We start from the raw sequence: 18,282 nt of genomic DNA on the forward strand, positions 1-18,282 counted from the left end.
TGATTCACACCTGTTTCTTCACAAAATTGATGACCTCAGTGATTGAATGCCACACTGCTATTTTTTTGAACACACCCCTTTCAACTAATTCAACTAATTGCCCAATTGCACAGCCTTAAGAGCGTGCATATCATGAATGCTGGGTCTCATTTGTTTTCTGAGAATCTACTGAACCTACTGGTAACTTGTTTGCCACGTAGCAATAAAAAAATATACGAAAAACCTTGATTATTCTGGTTAGTCACATTGTACTGCTATTATTTTGAACAATACTGTATCTACAGTATACAGTGATTGCTGTTTAATGTTTTCATTTTGTTCTCTCTGTTTAGTATAGTATTGCACTATATTTTCTACCTGTTTTGAGCTCTTATGTATACGGTTTACATTTTTAATACTGTAAATGTGTTGCAAATATATTCAGTACTTGTCATGCTGCAGTTTGCACAAAAGCATTTCACCACCTGTATACTTGCATTCATGGTATTGTGATAATAAAATGATTTGATTTGAATTGGTCACATGACTTGTTCATCAGTTGTGCTGGATAACAGTTGCAAATTGTTTATGACATTGAAGAAGATCATGATAGAGACATGGATTTGAAGAAAACCAGGAGAGCTCTGATGATGAGAAGGAAACTGGACGTGATTCTTTGGTGCTCAAGACATTTCACCATGCCTTCATCTGGGTTTCTTCATCTGATTAAAATAATATGGTTTTTATGTAACCCATTTTTATTTGACTTGAATATAATTTGTCTTAATATGCTACTTTATCTGTCTTTATGCTGCATCCTAGTAAAATATTGCGTATGGTGTTGGATAATAAAGTATGGTGAACATTCTGTACTAGAGATGGTTTTTGGTAGATACACCATTTAATTTTGTAAACAACACATATAATCACCATGGTTGTTTTGATTAAGACTTGAACATTTAGTCATATTAATGAAATTCAGTTAGATGAAGAGCTGGCAGAAAGCTGCATTAGACTGCATGGACTTCATGCACAACTAAGGGAGATGAATCAAGGAATACTGTCCTGTATTATAATGAAAATGATCATGCACATTACTGATGTCTAGCTCCTGAGCAGGACAAAAAAAAAGAGACATTCTTTACAGAGATTTATGAATTAGGTATTTTATATTATGATTCTTTAAATTGCATGAATTGTATGGAACCATAAACTGCACACTGTCACACATTGTCTTACTGAATGAAACATTGGCCTTGTGTGATGAAGTGTCAGAATGTGTATTTGTTGTCTTTGTTTACTATTAGCACTGTAATATTGCTCTTGATCTTATGAAATAATTTGAGCTCTTTCCAAATGGGCACTTATGTTGATTTTCTGGTGTCTTAATTCTAAGATAAGTATGACTTCCAACTTACATAATGGTATGCTTTTGAAAAGACAACCTACAAAATGTGTCTCAACAGTTTGTTGCCAATGATGAGAATAGAGCTGTGCATTTTTTTCCTGCCCTTCCATCCCCAGGGGCCCAGTAGAGTCCCCTTGAAGAGCAAAACAATTAACATTTCAAATGGCTGTAAATCAAAATCTGATTATAGTTTCAAAAAGAAAATTGGTAGGACAACTAATTATGCTATGTTTACTAAATAATGTTTGGCACAGCTTTCAAACATTCATAGAAAAGTGCTATACATGTGTTTATAAAAGTACTCTTAGTAAAATAAAAAGATTCAGCCTGCCTCTCACATATGTCATCGAACTTTGCACAATCAACATGCTTAGATATCCCTTTGTTAAAAAAAGAAGTATTTTTCACACTTTCATTATGAAACATTTGAAACTACATTGCCCATAAGCCTTAGCCATTCTATCGATGGAAAGTGAAAGTCATGGCGCTGTTTATTGTAGTTCAATTAAGTTATGTTCAGGTTTAAGGTTAGGATCTCGGTAAAGAGGTAATTTCACAAAATATAGCAATGCACCATTGTTAACTGAAGGTATTATTGACGTAATAATAACAGCAAAATTTACTTTGCAACGTTAAACGTTTTTTAATTTGGGCTAAAAGAAAGTCCAATCACAGCGAGTCCTCGAGTGCCAAGTGGACTTCAAAGCCAATGAAAATCCAGTTGAGCAGAAGCGACACACTTACTTGTCCATATACGGCCATTCATGACCGGCTTTTCCGGGTTCTTGTGGTGTATTTTCACCCTCTAAATATACAACTAAAAGGACGGATTTGCATTGTGGGGTAAACCTGATTCAGCAATGGATTTGTTGATTACAGTTATTTATTTTCAAACAAGGGCCTCATATTTCCCATTATACACATTTACCCTCATATTAATGTACAATATTTAAGCTCAACATTTTTGCATATACTGTATAAAAAATAATAATATTATATTTATATATTTATAGTGTATTAAATGTATACATTTAATCACTTGTGTGTTTTTTGGAGATGTATTTACAATCTTGCAATTTTTAGCTCTCAGTTGAACTACAGAAAAAAAAGGAAAATAATAATAAAAATAAATAAATAAATACAATTTAAAAAACACATTCATAAAAATTTGTAGTAATTTCCATATCAGTGTTTATTGATATGTCAAACTTTTCAGACAAACAATGCCAATAACACCATTCTTTCTCTCTAGTTTGTCACTATGAAGAAATAAAAACAAAAAAGCAGTTATTATAAAAAATAATATATTATTGTGAAATATAACAATATTAAAAATTACTTATTGATTAAGTAACTAATAGGTACAGACAGAATTATGTAATAGAAAGCCCCTTTAAAACTAAATTGGTTAATATAAAAAAAATATATAAAATACAAAAAATGAATAAATAAATAAAAATTGTCAATTTGTTTGCAGAGAAGTTTATAAAATGACAAATAATATTTTTACAAACCAGGACTTGCAAGGCACCAGCTGAAATCATGTTATTTTCTTCCATTTAAAAGTGATTAACTAATTAGAAAAATATTGTTAAGACTAATATTTCACATGATTACCTCTTAATCTCCTGTAATCACTGATCGCTTCTGTTGTGAATATATGCAAGACAAACTAATACGGTTAATAACAATTATATTTTATAAATCATTTTCAGCTGGAAAATGCATTTCTATCATTAAATGAACTTAAAGGTCACACACACACACACACACACACACACACACATATATATGGCATACAGAATACAGTAGGTGGGATGGTGATAGTGATAGTGACAGGAGTGTTCACAGTAGAGATGGGAGTGTTGACTAGAGGAGAAATAATACAAGTAGACGTGCTAACGACTGAGAGCAGATGTGCCACACAAGAGATAGTGATGTGGATGCTTTTGGAAGGGCTGCTATTGTGGAGAGCTGATGGAGAAGGACTCAGTAATCTGTGAGAAATCCTGCAAGACAGGAAAAAATTGAATTTATCACATGATGAGTAATTAAAACATTGACAACAAATGAAAGTGACGTGACATACAGCCAAGTATGGTGACCCATACTCAGAATTCATGTTCTGCATTTAACCCATCAAAAGTACACACACACAGCAGTGAACACACACACACGGAGCAGTGGGGATCATTTATGTTGCGGTGCCCGGGGAGCAGTTGGAGGCAGCCCTGGAAGCCTTGCTTCTGGGGCAAAAAAAGTCGTATTGCCGGGCCGCGACTCAAACCAACAACCTTATGGTTAAGAGTCAAACTTTCTAACCACTAAGACACAACTTCCCCCTCGCAGCGGGCTAGTGGTTAAAGACAACATAACTGCAGCGTGTATAATAATAAACAGAACTTTATAATTTGTTGGTAGCGATGCTAAAATAGTCATTATAGTTCTTGTTCTTGTTGAAAACACATTTAATTGATCTAATTTGGTCAAATAAATTAAAGACCTGGGGCCGGTTGCATAAACTGCTTAAACTAATCTTAAAAAAGTTAGCCATATAATTTGATTTACTAGCCATATAATTTGATTTACTCTAGACTGGTCCTAATTGTTTAAAGTCAGTTACAAAAACATAGATTGGTCCAATTTTACTAAGAAATATGAGACTGATTATCTCTTGGTTAACTGCTAGTTGTTCACAGTCTTAACATAATAGCTATGTTTACGCAACCGGCCCCTGATGTGTCACATGACAAGTTACACAGCATTTCTTGACTTGCTTTTAGACAGATGTGTTCAATTAAAATCAACATGGAAATAAAGGCAGACTGTGAGGTGTGGACAGATATCATGTACTGTTAGAACGGGTTAAGACTGTGCTAATAAAGAATACAGTGGACTCAATATAAACTTTAGGATATAACGCTCTGATTACTTACAATGGGCACAGTTTGCATGAGAGCTGAGGTGATGGTCAATGACAGCAGGAGGAAAAGCTGGAGAGTATGCTTGTACAATATCATATGAATTAATAGTTTGACGTAGCACGGGGTTTGTACTGATGGGGTCGTGAGGTATTTAAAAAAGTAAAAAACATAAAATTCGGTGCAAAATGTAACTGCAGTAAAGTTCTGTCGAGGTGCTCAGATCAACACAGACGTACCTCTGGAAATATCTGCCTTAGCAGCTTTTGGTCTTCTCCGTAAACACACAAGATGGTCAAATTCATCCCTCTCCACAAACAAGGTTTGACAGGCCCATGGTCTTCCTTTTCAGGTGAAATAAAGAAAAAATAAAAAGTTGTTGTTGTTGTTTTAATACATACATGTTTAGACAGTGTGTTAGAAATGATCTGTGAACAAAATATTTGAAAGGAAGGACTATAAGGAAGGTTATTAACATAAAGTAAGGATAAATTAATTAAAGTAAATCAGTTATAACTACATATCTTCAACATTACCTGTGTCGAACCTTTGAAGGACTTCATCTTCACTGGAAACTTCTTCAAGTTCAGCATTGAGCTTCGAGTTCAAGTTCCCTGTTAATACAAGAACTGATCAAAATCTGATTCTGAGCTGGGAAAATATGCCAATATGAACAAGAGAAAGAAAGAAAGAAAAATATGTGTGACTTATTTATGAATTACAGTTCAGAAAAATAGGAAAGGAAAATGAGAGAGAGAGAGACAGAGACAGAGAGAGAGAGAGAGAGCTTCATAAAGAGCTGCTGGACGCTGAATGTTGTTGTAGGAGCTCGAGATGTATGTGATAGGAAGAAACTGCAAAACTGAAAAAAACACTGAATTACTATTACATTACAAAAATGTATTAAAGGCATGGCATTGTGGTTAATGTTTTTTTAACTACAAATACCACAGTAAGAAAGTTATCATGGTAAAAAAAAAATATGGTAAGTGTTGTGGTCACTGGTCATTTCACATTCGTTGCGATTGCCACACATTCGTTCACTGGCATTCACAACATATTTGTAAAGAAAACGTCAAACTGCACTTACTTTGACATTAATTGCAGACAATCAGAACAGTACCTTAAAAAATAAACCATAAAATAAAATTGTTTACACACCTGGACAACCCTTACGAAAAATAACCATGGTTTTATTATAGTAAAACTGTAGTAACCCATGGTTTTTTGGCGTATTGACTCCCATTTGTCTAACCACAGATTTACTACATATACCGTGGTTAAACTATGGTTAATATAGCAAAACCATGGTTAATTTGTGGTTACCATGGTTAAACTATAGTAACCATGGTTTTTTGGTTTAATTTGTAGTAAAACCATGGTTAATTTTCGTAAGGGAAGGACGCTTGGTAAGATGTTGGGTCACGCCTCCTTTTTGTGGGTGGTAACGATGGTAACGACAGTCAAAGGTCATTTGATGACCACACCCGACAAACGAGACTGTCGTAATACGGCCGCTAGAGGGCGCTTGATTTTAAAACGTAATAATAGGTCGTAATACGCTGCTTGCACAAATGTGGTTTTATTAACAAAGTTCGGGAGAAGCACGATCAGATAATCATCCAATTTGGCACAGGTTCATCTCGTTTAGCTAATAATCTTAAATAGCACGCAAGCGTATATATATCCAGTCTTCCTACCTCCTGTCCCACGACAGTTTTTCGGCATAGACCGTTTGTCAGCATTCGGTTCGCTCTGTCCGTCATCTTATCACAGGCCCAATCTTCCTTCCGACGAAGATATCTATCCGCCGAACACCAACAAGCGTCATCGCGTCAGCTGCTCTTCTCGCCAAGCCACACGTTGTGGCCAAAAGCTCGTGCAAATCCTTGAGCTCGCCTCACTCGACAACACGATTTTCTCACCAGGACCGGGCTCTCTTATAATGCTGGATCGCAGCCGTGCTCCAGTTCTCAGCACAGTAAACCTCTCTCGCTTTTTCAGCCGTGGCGCAGTTCGATGCTGCCTCCACTAGCGGCGAAGACCGTGCGTTGTTGTAGTGGCATGTCGTTCGTGAAAGAATCGTTTTTTTGAATGAATCTTCTAGGCGAACGAATCGTTCTCAGTTTACACTCATTCATGAAGAATTTTTCAGAGTTGTCATCCACAATGAGCGAGTTTCATATGAGTCTCAGAGATCGAGAGCTCTCATTCGTGAACGAAAGGACTAAACCGGTATACATGTCGAGTTGATTAAACGGATACATGTCGTTCGTAAACGCAATGAACTGGTACATATCTTATCTTAACAAAATTGATGAGAGTAAACCGGGTCAGTTAGCCATTTAGCATGTCAATCTTGCAAAATGTAAAGCGCAGTTATAGGTACTGTGCACATATTGTTTACATATTTAGCATACAAAAGATAAATTCCACGTTTAATCCCCGATTTATGAACGTGAATATATAGATCAATATATGAACCGTCTGACCAAACAATTAAAATGCTAATCATGCAAGAAAACCTCGTGATTTGCTCATCTGAACAATTTAAATAGACGTTATATATAGAATGCGCTTATGAAGACGCCAAAATTTGTTAAACGGCGTTATGACTTAACTCTGTCCGATGACGATGCCACTTTTTAACCACGAAGCAAAGGCTTTTTGCAGAGTTGTCATCCACACCGAAATGTCTAAAGACATTACATTTGCTTTACTGTGCATGTTTAAACCTCACTGAGATGATACAGACATAAGTTTCATGCAATTATTCCGGCAGGATCAATTATTTAGGGACATATTTCACCATTTACTGGCATGATTATTCAGAATTTTTCACGCTACTGCCTCGTGTTTGGCTGCAGAACAACAAGTGTGAGTAAATTTTCTATCGTCTTTTTAGGACTGTTATATGAAAAGCATGCAAAGTAAATGTCTTTAGAAACGGCTTGAATTTGAATTACTGCAATTAACGTTACTGCTAGACATGTCTATTGGTACAATGGTTTATAAAACTAAACATGCTACATCGTTTCAAAGCCTCTATTTTCACAGTCCATACTACAACAGGAAAACAGCATCCCAAATTTATCTGCTCCGGAGGCTGTTTAAAAGGGCCCGAAGGCCAAAACAAGAGGAAAAGATGCTTTTCCAACAGGACTGTATTAATTCAGACAAGGTTTGAGCAATTGTCAAATCAGCCAACAACTACAGCAGCCAAAGCAAGCATGAAGCTACTTTTACTTGCAACACGGGCCTGCACATCTCAGTATTTCCATCCTGTTACTTCTGCTAGCAGTGCAGGCTACACAGGTTCTTCAAGACATCACACACCCCAGCCCCTTCCCACGACCCACAGCTACAGCAGCTGAAGCAAACGTGAGGCCGCCTCCATTCGTAAACGCGCCCTCAACTCTTCCGCTCCCTCATGCTACTAACCATTTTTCTGTTCAGTGGCCTCCAGCTCCAGATTTGCCAGAAGGCAGAGGGTACCAAGACCTATTATTGGTCAGGCCGATTATTTTATTTATTTATATATCTATCTCGAACCCTCTTCAGCCAACCCCTCTAACGCCAGCTCATCCCCTTTCACTAAAACTCCTAATCTACCATAGCTAACTCTCCTAACATGCCCTATCTATCTGTAATGGTCAATCCTCACTTCAGCCATCCTTCCGCAGGAGCTTTCTCTGTATCTCCCCACCGCCGCAGCATTGTCCGCTCCCGCAGGAGCCTTCTCTATATCTCCCCACCGCCGCAGTATTGTCCGCTCCTGCAGGAGCCTTTTCTGTTTTTTCCTCACTGCCGCAGCAGTCTCCGCTTCCGCAGGAGCCTCTACCTATATTTCACCACTGCCGCAGCAGTGTCTGCTCCCGCAGGAGCCTCTACCTATATTTCACCACTGCCGCAGCAGTGTCTTCTCCCGCAGGAGCCTCTACCTATATTTCACCACTGCCGCAGCAGTGTCTGCTCCCGCAGGAGCCTCTACCTATATTTCACCACTGCCGCAGCAGTGTCTGCTCCCGCAGGAGCCTCTACCTATATTTCACCACTGCCATAGCAGTGTCTGCTCCCGCAGGAGCCCTTTCCATCCTTCCCTACTGCCGCAATTCTCGCTGCCGCAAGAGCCTCAAAAAAAAAAAATAAATAAATAAATAAATAAATAAAAATATATATTTTATGTCCATTCTCCAATTCAACCTCATCAGGCTCGCTTTTGTCTAACTCCGGAACGCCCAATCTAAATTCACGATGGACCCTCCTTTCATCAACGACTCTGGTTTAAAAATATTATTAATCAAGTATTCTTAAAAAAAAAAAAATAAATAAAAAAAAAAAAATAAAAAATAAATAAATAAATAAAAAATCCATCGATTAATCGAGTAATAAAATAAAATGTGTTTTTGCTTAATTATACTGATGTGCACATGCACAGTAAATCTGATGGGTAGAATAAAATGTCAGGACCCCGGACTTTTATTTAGTCGGGTTGACGTACCTTTTCAGTTCTGTGTATGTGATGTGATGCTAGTTTTACTTAAATCAAATGGTCAAATGCTCATGAACTGACTGTCAGAGCAGTTCTGGAGATGTTGTTCAAGTCCTTATTTAGTGAGACCGCAGACGCAGAAATTACCGTGAGCGTAACGCGCGCTTCAGTGTGTGTGTGATAAAGGAAGTCGCGCTCCCGCTCCATTCATTAACAGAGACACACAGAACATGCAGGATTTACATTTAAATACTGTTCCGGCTTAATATTTAGAGATATTAATTCGTGAATTGGATGTAAGTGCAATTACCTATTTTGATTCATTCATTCAAAAAAAAAAAAAAAAAAAAAATAATAATAATAATAAAATAAATAATAATAATAATAATAATTGGCAAGTTCTTTGCCATTCCGCGTTCAACTGTAAATTCCGTTTTTGTGACTGGATTCCGCGATCCCCTCCACGTTTTCTGCATCGCGGAAATTGTAGGGCCCTAGTTGTGGTATGCTAGCTCTATCTTGCAATGGACACATGCCACAACGTTCTCTTTACGTCCTCAAACCAAAACACTGCTGACTCCTTGCAGTACGTGATTTTCGGACGCAGCGCTTGTCTCCTTCCGCCAACAAAAAAAAAAAAAAAAAAAAAAAAAAAAAAAAAAAAAAAAGCGTTGTCACATTTTAAAAAATACAATAAATCATTGCGAAAGAACCTGACGTGAGATTTAGAATAAATTAAAAGAGGCTTCGAAGCAGAGGAATTTGCCTACATCATTTTTTGTAATCGCGTTACTCGAGGAATCGTTTCAGCCCTAAACTTAAGCAGCTCAAAAGGGGCCTCTCACATAATCCGATAGATGCCCTCGGTTGTTGCTCATCAGACATTTAAAAAAAAAAAAAAAAAATATTCCTCCTTAAATCATGTTGTGTACTTGAATAATAGAAGCCTCTCAGTTATCGTTTCTTCGGCCAAAGTAAGGGCCCTCCAGCCATCGTTACAATCTCCTTGCCTATTTCAGCATCGGACAGGGCTCTCCCTTCCGGTGCAGCTGGGCAGTGGCTCCCTTCGGTCGCAGTGTGAGCCTTTCATCTGTCATTGAGTTGCGCTGCGCGCTCAGCGGCAGACGGGGTTATCCCTCCCGGTGCAGCAGAGCCACAGGCCCCCTTCGGTCGTTGTGACAGCCCTCCATCCGATGCATCAAATTAAGCCTTGTATACAGTCGCAAGGGGGACTCTCCCTTCCGGTGCAGCAGAGCCGCAGCTCCCTTCGGACGCAGCGAGAGTCCCTCCATCAGTCGCGTTTTCTTGCCTACTCCGTATCGGACGGGGCTCCCCTACCGGTGCAGCAGACCCACGGCTCCCTTCGGTCGCAGGGTGAACCCCCCCGTCTGAGTTATGTTGCATGCTCAATGGCGGACCGGGATCTCCCTCCCGGGGGAACACAGCCGCTGGCTCCCTTCGGTCGCAGCAGGAGCCCTCCATCCGATGCATCAAACCGTGCCTCGAATCTTCTTGCCTATTCTGCATCTGATGGGGCTCTCCCTTCCGGTGCAGCAGACCCACGGCTCCCTTCGGTCGCAGGTTGAACCCCCCATCTGAGTTATGTTGCATGCTCAAGGGCGGACAGCGTTCTCCCTCCCGGGGGAAAAGAGCTGCTGGCTCCCTTCGGTCGCAGTGAGAGCCCTCCATCAGACGCATCAAGCCATGCCTCGCATCGCAAGGGGGACTCGCCTTTCCGGTGCAGCAGAGCAGCAGCTCCCTTCGGACGCAGCAAAAGTCCCTCCAACAGTCGTATTCCAGTTAGCGTCAATCAGGGCTCTCCCCTCCGGGGCAGCACTCCTGCTGCAGAGTTGCGAACCCCCTACGGAGGCTGGGAGAACCCTCAGAGGCAAAAAAAAAAAAAACGTGCCTCCATAAACCCGCAATGGGGGACTCCCCCTTCCGGTGCAGCAGAGCCGCAGCTCCCTTCGGATGCAGCGGGAGTCCCTCCAACAGTCGCGTCTCTTTGCCTTCTCAGCATCGGACTAGGGCTCCTCTTCCGGTGCAGCAGACCCACAGCTCCCTTCGGTCGCAGTGTGAACCCCCCATCTGAGTTATGTTGCATGCTCAACGATGGCTAGGGATCTCCCTCCCGATGGGGTACAGCCGCTGGCTCCCTTCGGTTGCATTAGGAGCCCTTCATCCGACGCGCCAAACCGCGGCTCGAATCTCATTGCCTATTCAGCATCTGACGGGGCTCTCCCTTCTGGTGCAGCAGACCCACGGCTCCCTTCGGTCGCAGTGTGAACCCCCCGTCCGAGTTATGTTGCATACTCTATGGCGGCCAGGGATCTCCCTCCCGATGGGATACAGTCGCTGGCTCCCTTCAGTCGCAGTGAGAGCCCTCCATCAGATGCAACAAACTGCGCCTCGTACTCAGCCGCAAGAGGGACTCTCCCTTCCGGTGCAGCAGAGCCGCAGCTCCCTTCGGAGGCAGCAAGAGTCCCTCATTTCTTGATATCAGGCATCCTGCTCCTCCCATAAGCGGCACGGAGGGCTCGCTGGTAAGACGTTGCGAGCCGCAGCTCTCGTCGAACACTGCACGGGCTCTCCCGGTCGCTCTGCATTTTCTTCCCAACACGCATATTTTGGGGGGTGACTAAATTTTAGCTCTCTGGCTGCTGTCCTATGTCTTTAAGCTTCTTTTGGGGAGTTATTTGGGTTCGGGCTATGCTCCGGGCCCGGACCCCTCCCCCAGGACAGCACGCCAAAATATGCCTACTATTTGCCTTCAGATTAGATGTAAGGGTGAACTCGTGAAATGTGGTTTTATTAACAAAGTTCGGGAGAAGCACGATCAGATAATCATCCAATTTGGCACAGGTTCATCTCGTTTAGCTAATAATCTTAAATAGCACGCAAGCGTATATATATCCAGTCTTCCTACCTCCTGTCCCACGACAGTTTTTCGGCAACCCTCCTCCACCCCAACTCCTCACTTCTAATCTATTTATCCCAAATTAGGGATAGGGGGAGTTATTTGGGTTCGGGCTATGCTCCGGGCCCGGACCCCTCCCCCAGGACAGCACGCCAAAATATGCCTACTATTTGCCTTCAGATTAGATGTAAGGGTGAACTCGTGAAACGACCTATGTGGTCGTTTTTAAGAGGAGGACAGTCTCTCTGATTAATATATCATTTTTTATATTCCTAGACTTATTTGTTGCAGTTTTTTATACAGTTATATTGTAAAACTAAAATACATTTTTTAGTCTGCGGTGTTAGATCTTTGGCTGCATTTGAAGTTCTTTTTCGCTTAAGAAAAGAAATAATAATACTGTCAAATTCATGTCAGATAGTAAAAATACTGTAATAAATACAGTAGTTCACCATGTATTTGTTCATGTTTTATTAAGGGATAAGACTGAAGCACACTATAAAATAATTCTAGCCATTTACACAGGGCTAGTAGTATATACAGCTGTATATACAGATACACACCCAGGTATCGGATCAGTACTCGGTAACGGCCGATTCCCTGAGCCCAGGTATCGGAATCGGTATTGGGAAGAGAAAAAGGGTATCGGAACATCTCTACTTATTATTAAACTCATGTTGAAATGTTTGCCCGTTGCCACTTCCTTCTTCCCCGAGCTAGAAACTGTATTACATTGGTACCAAAACCCAGGAGGAAGGAGGGACATGCTGTCACAGAGCTCTTGCCACTGTGGGGAATCCACGGTGCCATCGAGCATGGTGGAGCAGTCGCCATTTGCCTGAGGCTAGAGCCTGCAGCCATCCACCATGATGGGTAGGAACAGGGAACGGGTGACTCCTGTCAGCTGCCCCAAACTCGGAGGAGCTGTTGCCATCCACAGGGTTGCAGAGTGAAATGATAAAACGAAATGATAGAAAATAGAGACACCACTCCAACTTACTGTCTGTATAAATTATATTTTATTGGAACATTGTATTTAAAAGTGACACACACACACACACGAGTTGGGTTTCCATGTTTTATTGGGACATTTTATAGGTGTACTGGATTTATAGTGTACAAACGGTATTTTCTATAAGCCTAAACCATCCCTCACATACAGTGTTTTCCTCTTTTAGATTAAAAAATACAAATAAAAACTTGAATTGGCTCCTTTCCTCATGTTGCCCAACATGTCCCCACAAGGGTTTTAGATATTGCCATCTTTGAGGGGATATTTTGTCCCCATAATGTAGGGCAGGGGTGTCCAACCCGGTCCTGGAAACTGAAACTGAAGGTAGGTAGATCTCCAGGACCAGGCTTGGGCACCCCTGATGTAGAGTATACCTGAACCACAGACACACACACACACACACACACTCATACTTTGCAGAATGTATTTAAAAAACTAATAATACAAATATAAAACAACTTTCACTACAGTCTTTCATAGAAAACATTTAACTTTTCATCACAACCTACATTAAGATTTTGTAAATGAAGAAATAACAGCATGTTGTATTTTAAGTATGTCCGAATTTGTGGAAGGTGAAAATGAGGCCTCAGGTGCAGAGAAAATTGCGAGCTTTATTTGGCTCAAAATACAAGCAAACAAACAACACTACCTGACTAGGAAAAGCATGCAGACCAGGACAGATGGCAGTACATAAGTCAGGCGTAGGACGGCTGGAGCTTGACTGGAGGATGATGCTGAAATATTGACAGGAACCTGGCAGTTAGCTCATATTATCATTTTAAAGGGGCTGAACATTAGTGTATAGCCTATGAAGAATAACCACACACACACACACACACACACACACACATAGATAGATAGTTCTATTAAACCATAACTTTCATACAGTTCTTCAAACATAATAGCTTGTGCCTTCCATAAAATCAAACTAGCATACAACATATTTTTTATTTTATGAAAACCACCAGTCATGTGACCAATTCTGCTTACAGTAGAGTCAGACTGAAAGAATAAATCAATGCTGCTAGACTGAAAGAATAAATTAAACAAAAATGTACCATGAGAAACAAAGATACCTTTATAGACAGTCAACCATGCAGAGTGACGGGAGTATCCTTTAGAGTTCCCAGCCATGCAGGTGTACTGTCCAGCATCCTCTAAAGACACATTCCTGATCTGCAGTACCTCCATCTCCTTATCCATGGTGTTGATGCCTGCAGTCTATAGAGAAAAGAACCACAGAATAAGGCCAGACAGCTTTGGGAAAACCTACCAGATGAAAAAAGAACATTTCTGGATAATGATTTTAGAACCCAGTGTCCCTGTTAGGCCCCTGCCTTTACTGCTCTTAAGAAATAGATAATGAGAGTCTGCCAAGAATGTAATATTTACATATCAGAGTGAAGGATTTCCAGTGTTTTACAATAACTGTAACTTATGCATTCTGATGTTTTCTGAGCTGCATAAGTGCAAAAGTAAATATATAATGCACATTTGTGCCTGGCTTTGTATTTATGTGCAAGTCATTTTACACATTTGTAACTATTGTTCTGCAACTTCAAATTCAAAACAAGTTTGATTACTGTCTATGATTTTAAATCGAAACAGAGCTGTGAGGGTCAATTTCAACTAAGCACATATTCATTGTTCAAATCTAAGTTAAACCTCAAGTTTATATATATTTAATTTTTTTTATTTAAGAAAATAAACGATAGTGTAGGATTATCCTTGAACAGTCCATTTCATTAAGAGAACCCAACACCGCATTCCACAGTTCAGAACAATTCCCCATCGAACCATTAGTGCATCATAAAACACAGTCATGGTGCCAAGATGGCTAAAGGAGATATCACCCCTAATTTCCCTTCTGTGCCTGTCTAATCTCACACCAGCGATGCCAGGACAGCAGGAAAAGATTTCTCTTTGTTCCCCAAACTTAAGACCAAATGGCCAAGAAACCCTGTGGTGACCCCAAAGCACAAATCCCCAGCCTTATCAGAAGAGGAAGGATGCTAAGGCATTCCTTTGGCCCAGGATCACCAAAAAAATTAAACCAGGGAACACATTTCTGCAGCTGTAAATTCCAGAGACTTTGTCTCCCAATAGACTGAAATTTAACCCACTCGTGGTTTAAAACAAACAACGGTCTCAAAATTGCTTCCAATAAGCTGAATTGATTACCAGGTTTTTACCTCACATTTATTTTAAGTATCATGTATGTTTTATATAACCTGTGGAATTATTTATGCGTGTTTAACTTCCATTACACCCTATTCGTAGGGGTTTCTACCTCAGTTATAGGAACTAATCACCAGAAGTTGCCTCACACATGTGTATTATGCATGCTTTATATTTCTTAAGTTAATTTTGTGTGTTAAACACTTATCACGGCTAAATCCTTATTTACTTCCACCTCAACTATGGGAAGTATATGTATTTTGAGACCTACTTGATGGGTAAATGATTTCTAGAATTTTGATATAAAGTAGATGTGTGTAGGATGCACCATATTTAAACTATTAAGTTTGCTTATTAAAGCTCTTAAACTAAACTCTCAGGAGTTTGAACACACGCGATCATGTGGACATTACGCTACTTACATGCAAGAACCAGAGAACGGGGCGTAGGTCCCGTCCAAGACAATATCTGATTGGCTGTAGCACTAAGAAAGACGGGTCAGATGGACATGCTTATAACCCAATGACAGGCTTTTTTACTTGCTTTTTGCCTTGCTTTTTTGCCCGGCTTGCAGTGACTTGGGCTCTTGCCTATGTTTTGTGCAGCGTGTACTCTTCAAACCACCAAGAGCTCACTCAAAACTCATTAACTCTTCCATAAGTTCCTTCGCTGAACTTCGTTAAAGAAAGAGTCTCTCCAGAAAACACTCCGTTGCATAGCAACCCGCTATCCAGGAAGTCTCGCGAATGAAGCGCCACCCGGCAAAGCCAACCAACCAGTGATGTGCAGGTCAATATATAAGCAACCCGCACCCGACCAACGTTTTCAACTAAACCTGCCCGCAACTCGGACCACAAAAAAAAAGAAAAAATATTGTACCTGACCCGCTTCCTGGCCCACATTTTTTAAAAGTAGTAAATGCGTCGCCCCTTTATATTAATTGAATAACTTAAATAGGCTATAGCCTACATGATGATAAGCGTTATGACCGCATACATAAGGCTTGCCACAAATAATTGGTTAAAGAAGTTTAATGATTATGAATGTGTATAAATTAGCAAGGAGTCATTTAATTCTTCAGTAATAAACTGGTGTTTTCTGTGTCGCAGCAGACTCGCCATGAACACCAGAGAGAAATCCACATTTCATATGGATTACATAATCAGAGAATAGCTGTCAGGATCCTGCCCTGACAGCCCTGTCCATCTTGTCTCTGTTCCATGTTTCTTTGTTTGTTTTGTGTCTAAGCACATGGTTCTGTCTTTGTTCGTGTCTGCCACGTGCTCTCTTGTCCCACCTCCTTGTTACCCTTGGTCACACCCCCTTGTTCAGCCCTAGTCTGCTTGATTGTTTTCACCTGATCCTCATGTGTACTGTCCTATATATTGGGGTTTCTTTCCTTGTGTCTCTGCTGGTTAGTTTTTGGTGTTTACTGGTTTCTTGGGTTAGAATTGATCCTTTTGAGCTTGCTCAAGTTGTTTTTGATCTCTTGTCTAGTTAATCAATATTCTTGGTTACGTTTTGGCTTTTAGTTCTATCTAGTTCTTGTTTTTTGATTGTGCACATCCTAATCTAGTTTTTGTTTTTACCTTTTGATTTAGGGTTTCATTTCCTCAGTTTGAGAGTGCAGTTCCTTTTTGGATCTTGGCTTTTTGATTAAAACTCTGATTTATTTCTTTGGATAGTGTTGTTTATTTTGCCTCTTTGTTTACTCTTTATTTTCAATTGAATTTTTCATTTTGAGTCTAGTCTTGTTTTTGTGTATTGTCCTGCATTTGGGTCCCATTTCTTGCAGATCCCTGACAGAACGAACCAGCCAACTCGGGACCCAGCAATGAGCATCCGTATTGTTCCTCCCAGTACCGCTAAGGGGAGACTGGCACTCCAACAGGCAGTGGCATCGCTCTGCCAGCAGTGCCGGGAGGTTGTTTCATTTGCCCAGTTTTTCTGGACTATGGCAAGGGGCTTGGAGTATCCAGACTCTAGTCTAAAGGAGACTTTTAATCTCTGCTTGGATGATCCCCTACCACAATGGGAGATGGAGCAACTAAGAGGGATAGATTATTGGACATTTTCTAAATATTTGCACCATCGCAAGGACTGGCAGATTCTTACACCCCCAGAGTCAGCCTGCAGGAACCATGCCACCTTCCCTCCCACGCAGAGTCAAATTCAAGACCCTATTCCGTCTCCTACGTTGAAGTTTAGACTGAGGAGGAAGAGAGCTGCCCAGAACGCCGCATCAGTTGCAGAGCCGGTTGAATCTGCCCCTGCAGTGCCAGAGCCGGTCGTGCCCACGCCAGTCAGTCTAGAGCCGGTCGTGCCCACGCCAGTCAGTCTAGAGCCGGTCGTGCCCACGCCAGTCAGTCTAGATCCGGTCGTGCCCACGCCAGTCAGTCCAGAGTTGATTCAAAGTGTTGAAGTCACCCCAGAAGCTGCCAGTCATGCACATTTGAGCCCTCAAAGATGTAAGAAGAGGAGGGCACCCATTGTGCAGCCAAATGCTCTTCTTTCAGAGATCCCAAGCACACTGCGCCAAGAGGGCCTGAGTCCAGAGTTTGCTAGTCCATTGACCCGGGACGGTCCTAGTCAGGTGCCCCAGAGTCCAGTGGTTCCAAATGACCTGATTTTGATGGTTCCTCCAGGGTTTGTGGAGGACCAGTGTCAGGAGAGCTCTAACACGTTGGTCCAGGAGGATCAGACTCAGTTGGTCTTGCATTCAGTGGATCCAGAGGTATACAGTCTGGAACCAATCCCCAAGTCTGTCCAGTCTTCTCAAGTCATTCCAGAGCCAGATTGCAAAGACCAACCTACTTCCTTACCCTCGCTGAATCAAGTCACAGATCATCTTCTGAGTCCAAGGAAGCATAGGGCAAGAAGGAAGAGTGCAGCCCAGAATTCTGCATCTGTCTCCGAGTCAGTCAAGTCTGCTCCAGTTATTCCAGAGTTAATCCAGCCTGCCACAGCCATTCCAGAGCCAATCAAGTCAGATCCTGCTGTTTCAAAGCTAGTAGAGATGGGGCTTTTCATCCCAGAGGTGGCCAAGTCAACAACCATAATAAAGGTGGTTAAGTTAAATGCAGTCAATTCAGAGGCAGCTAATAACCCACTGCTGTGTCCCCAGAAGCCGAATCGAATGAGGGCAATTTGTTGTGCAGTTTGACATTCCCTCCCAGGAGGTTGCTAGTCCTCTGGTCCAGGAGGGCCTAAGCCATGAGACCAAGTCCAAAGGTCCAGGATTTCTCAAGTCCGGATGCCCTACCTCCAGTGGTCTTGGAGGACCAGCTTCAGAATGTCCCTAGTCCTGTTATCCAGCTGGACCCTAGTCAGGTGGTCCAATATCCAGTGGTCCCAGAAGAATGTAACCTGGTG

General features: G+C 41.3%; 1 protein-coding gene across 3 annotated transcripts in view; it reads right to left on the bottom strand.

Moving 5' to 3' along the window:
• Window positions 1-3,196: 3,196 nt before the first annotated feature.
• LOC128018282 (fibroblast growth factor receptor 1-A) overlaps window positions 3,197-18,282 on the bottom strand; it is an 88,987-nt gene continuing 73,901 nt past the window's right edge. Inside the window, exons 9-13 of one of the 3 annotated variants that reach the window (XM_052603703.1) lie at window positions 13,382-13,466; window positions 4,845-4,922; window positions 4,548-4,652; window positions 4,324-4,380; window positions 3,197-3,396 (exon numbers count right to left, since the gene is read on the bottom strand). In XM_052603703.1, the coding sequence (XP_052459663.1) occupies window positions 4,895-4,922; window positions 13,382-13,466 (113 nt within the window). In that variant the 3' untranslated portion in view covers window positions 3,197-3,396; window positions 4,324-4,380; window positions 4,548-4,652; window positions 4,845-4,894. Of the gene's footprint in view, window positions 3,397-4,323; window positions 4,381-4,547; window positions 4,653-4,844; window positions 4,923-12,188; window positions 13,305-13,381; window positions 13,467-18,282 lie in introns of those variants that run through there. The other 2 variants (XM_052603702.1, XM_052603701.1) reach the window with 2 other exon arrangements.

This window comes from Carassius gibelio, chromosome A8 (assembly GCF_023724105.1).
Source record: "Carassius gibelio isolate Cgi1373 ecotype wild population from Czech Republic chromosome A8, carGib1.2-hapl.c, whole genome shotgun sequence".
NCBI lineage: Eukaryota > Metazoa > Chordata > Actinopteri > Cypriniformes > Cyprinidae > Carassius > Carassius gibelio.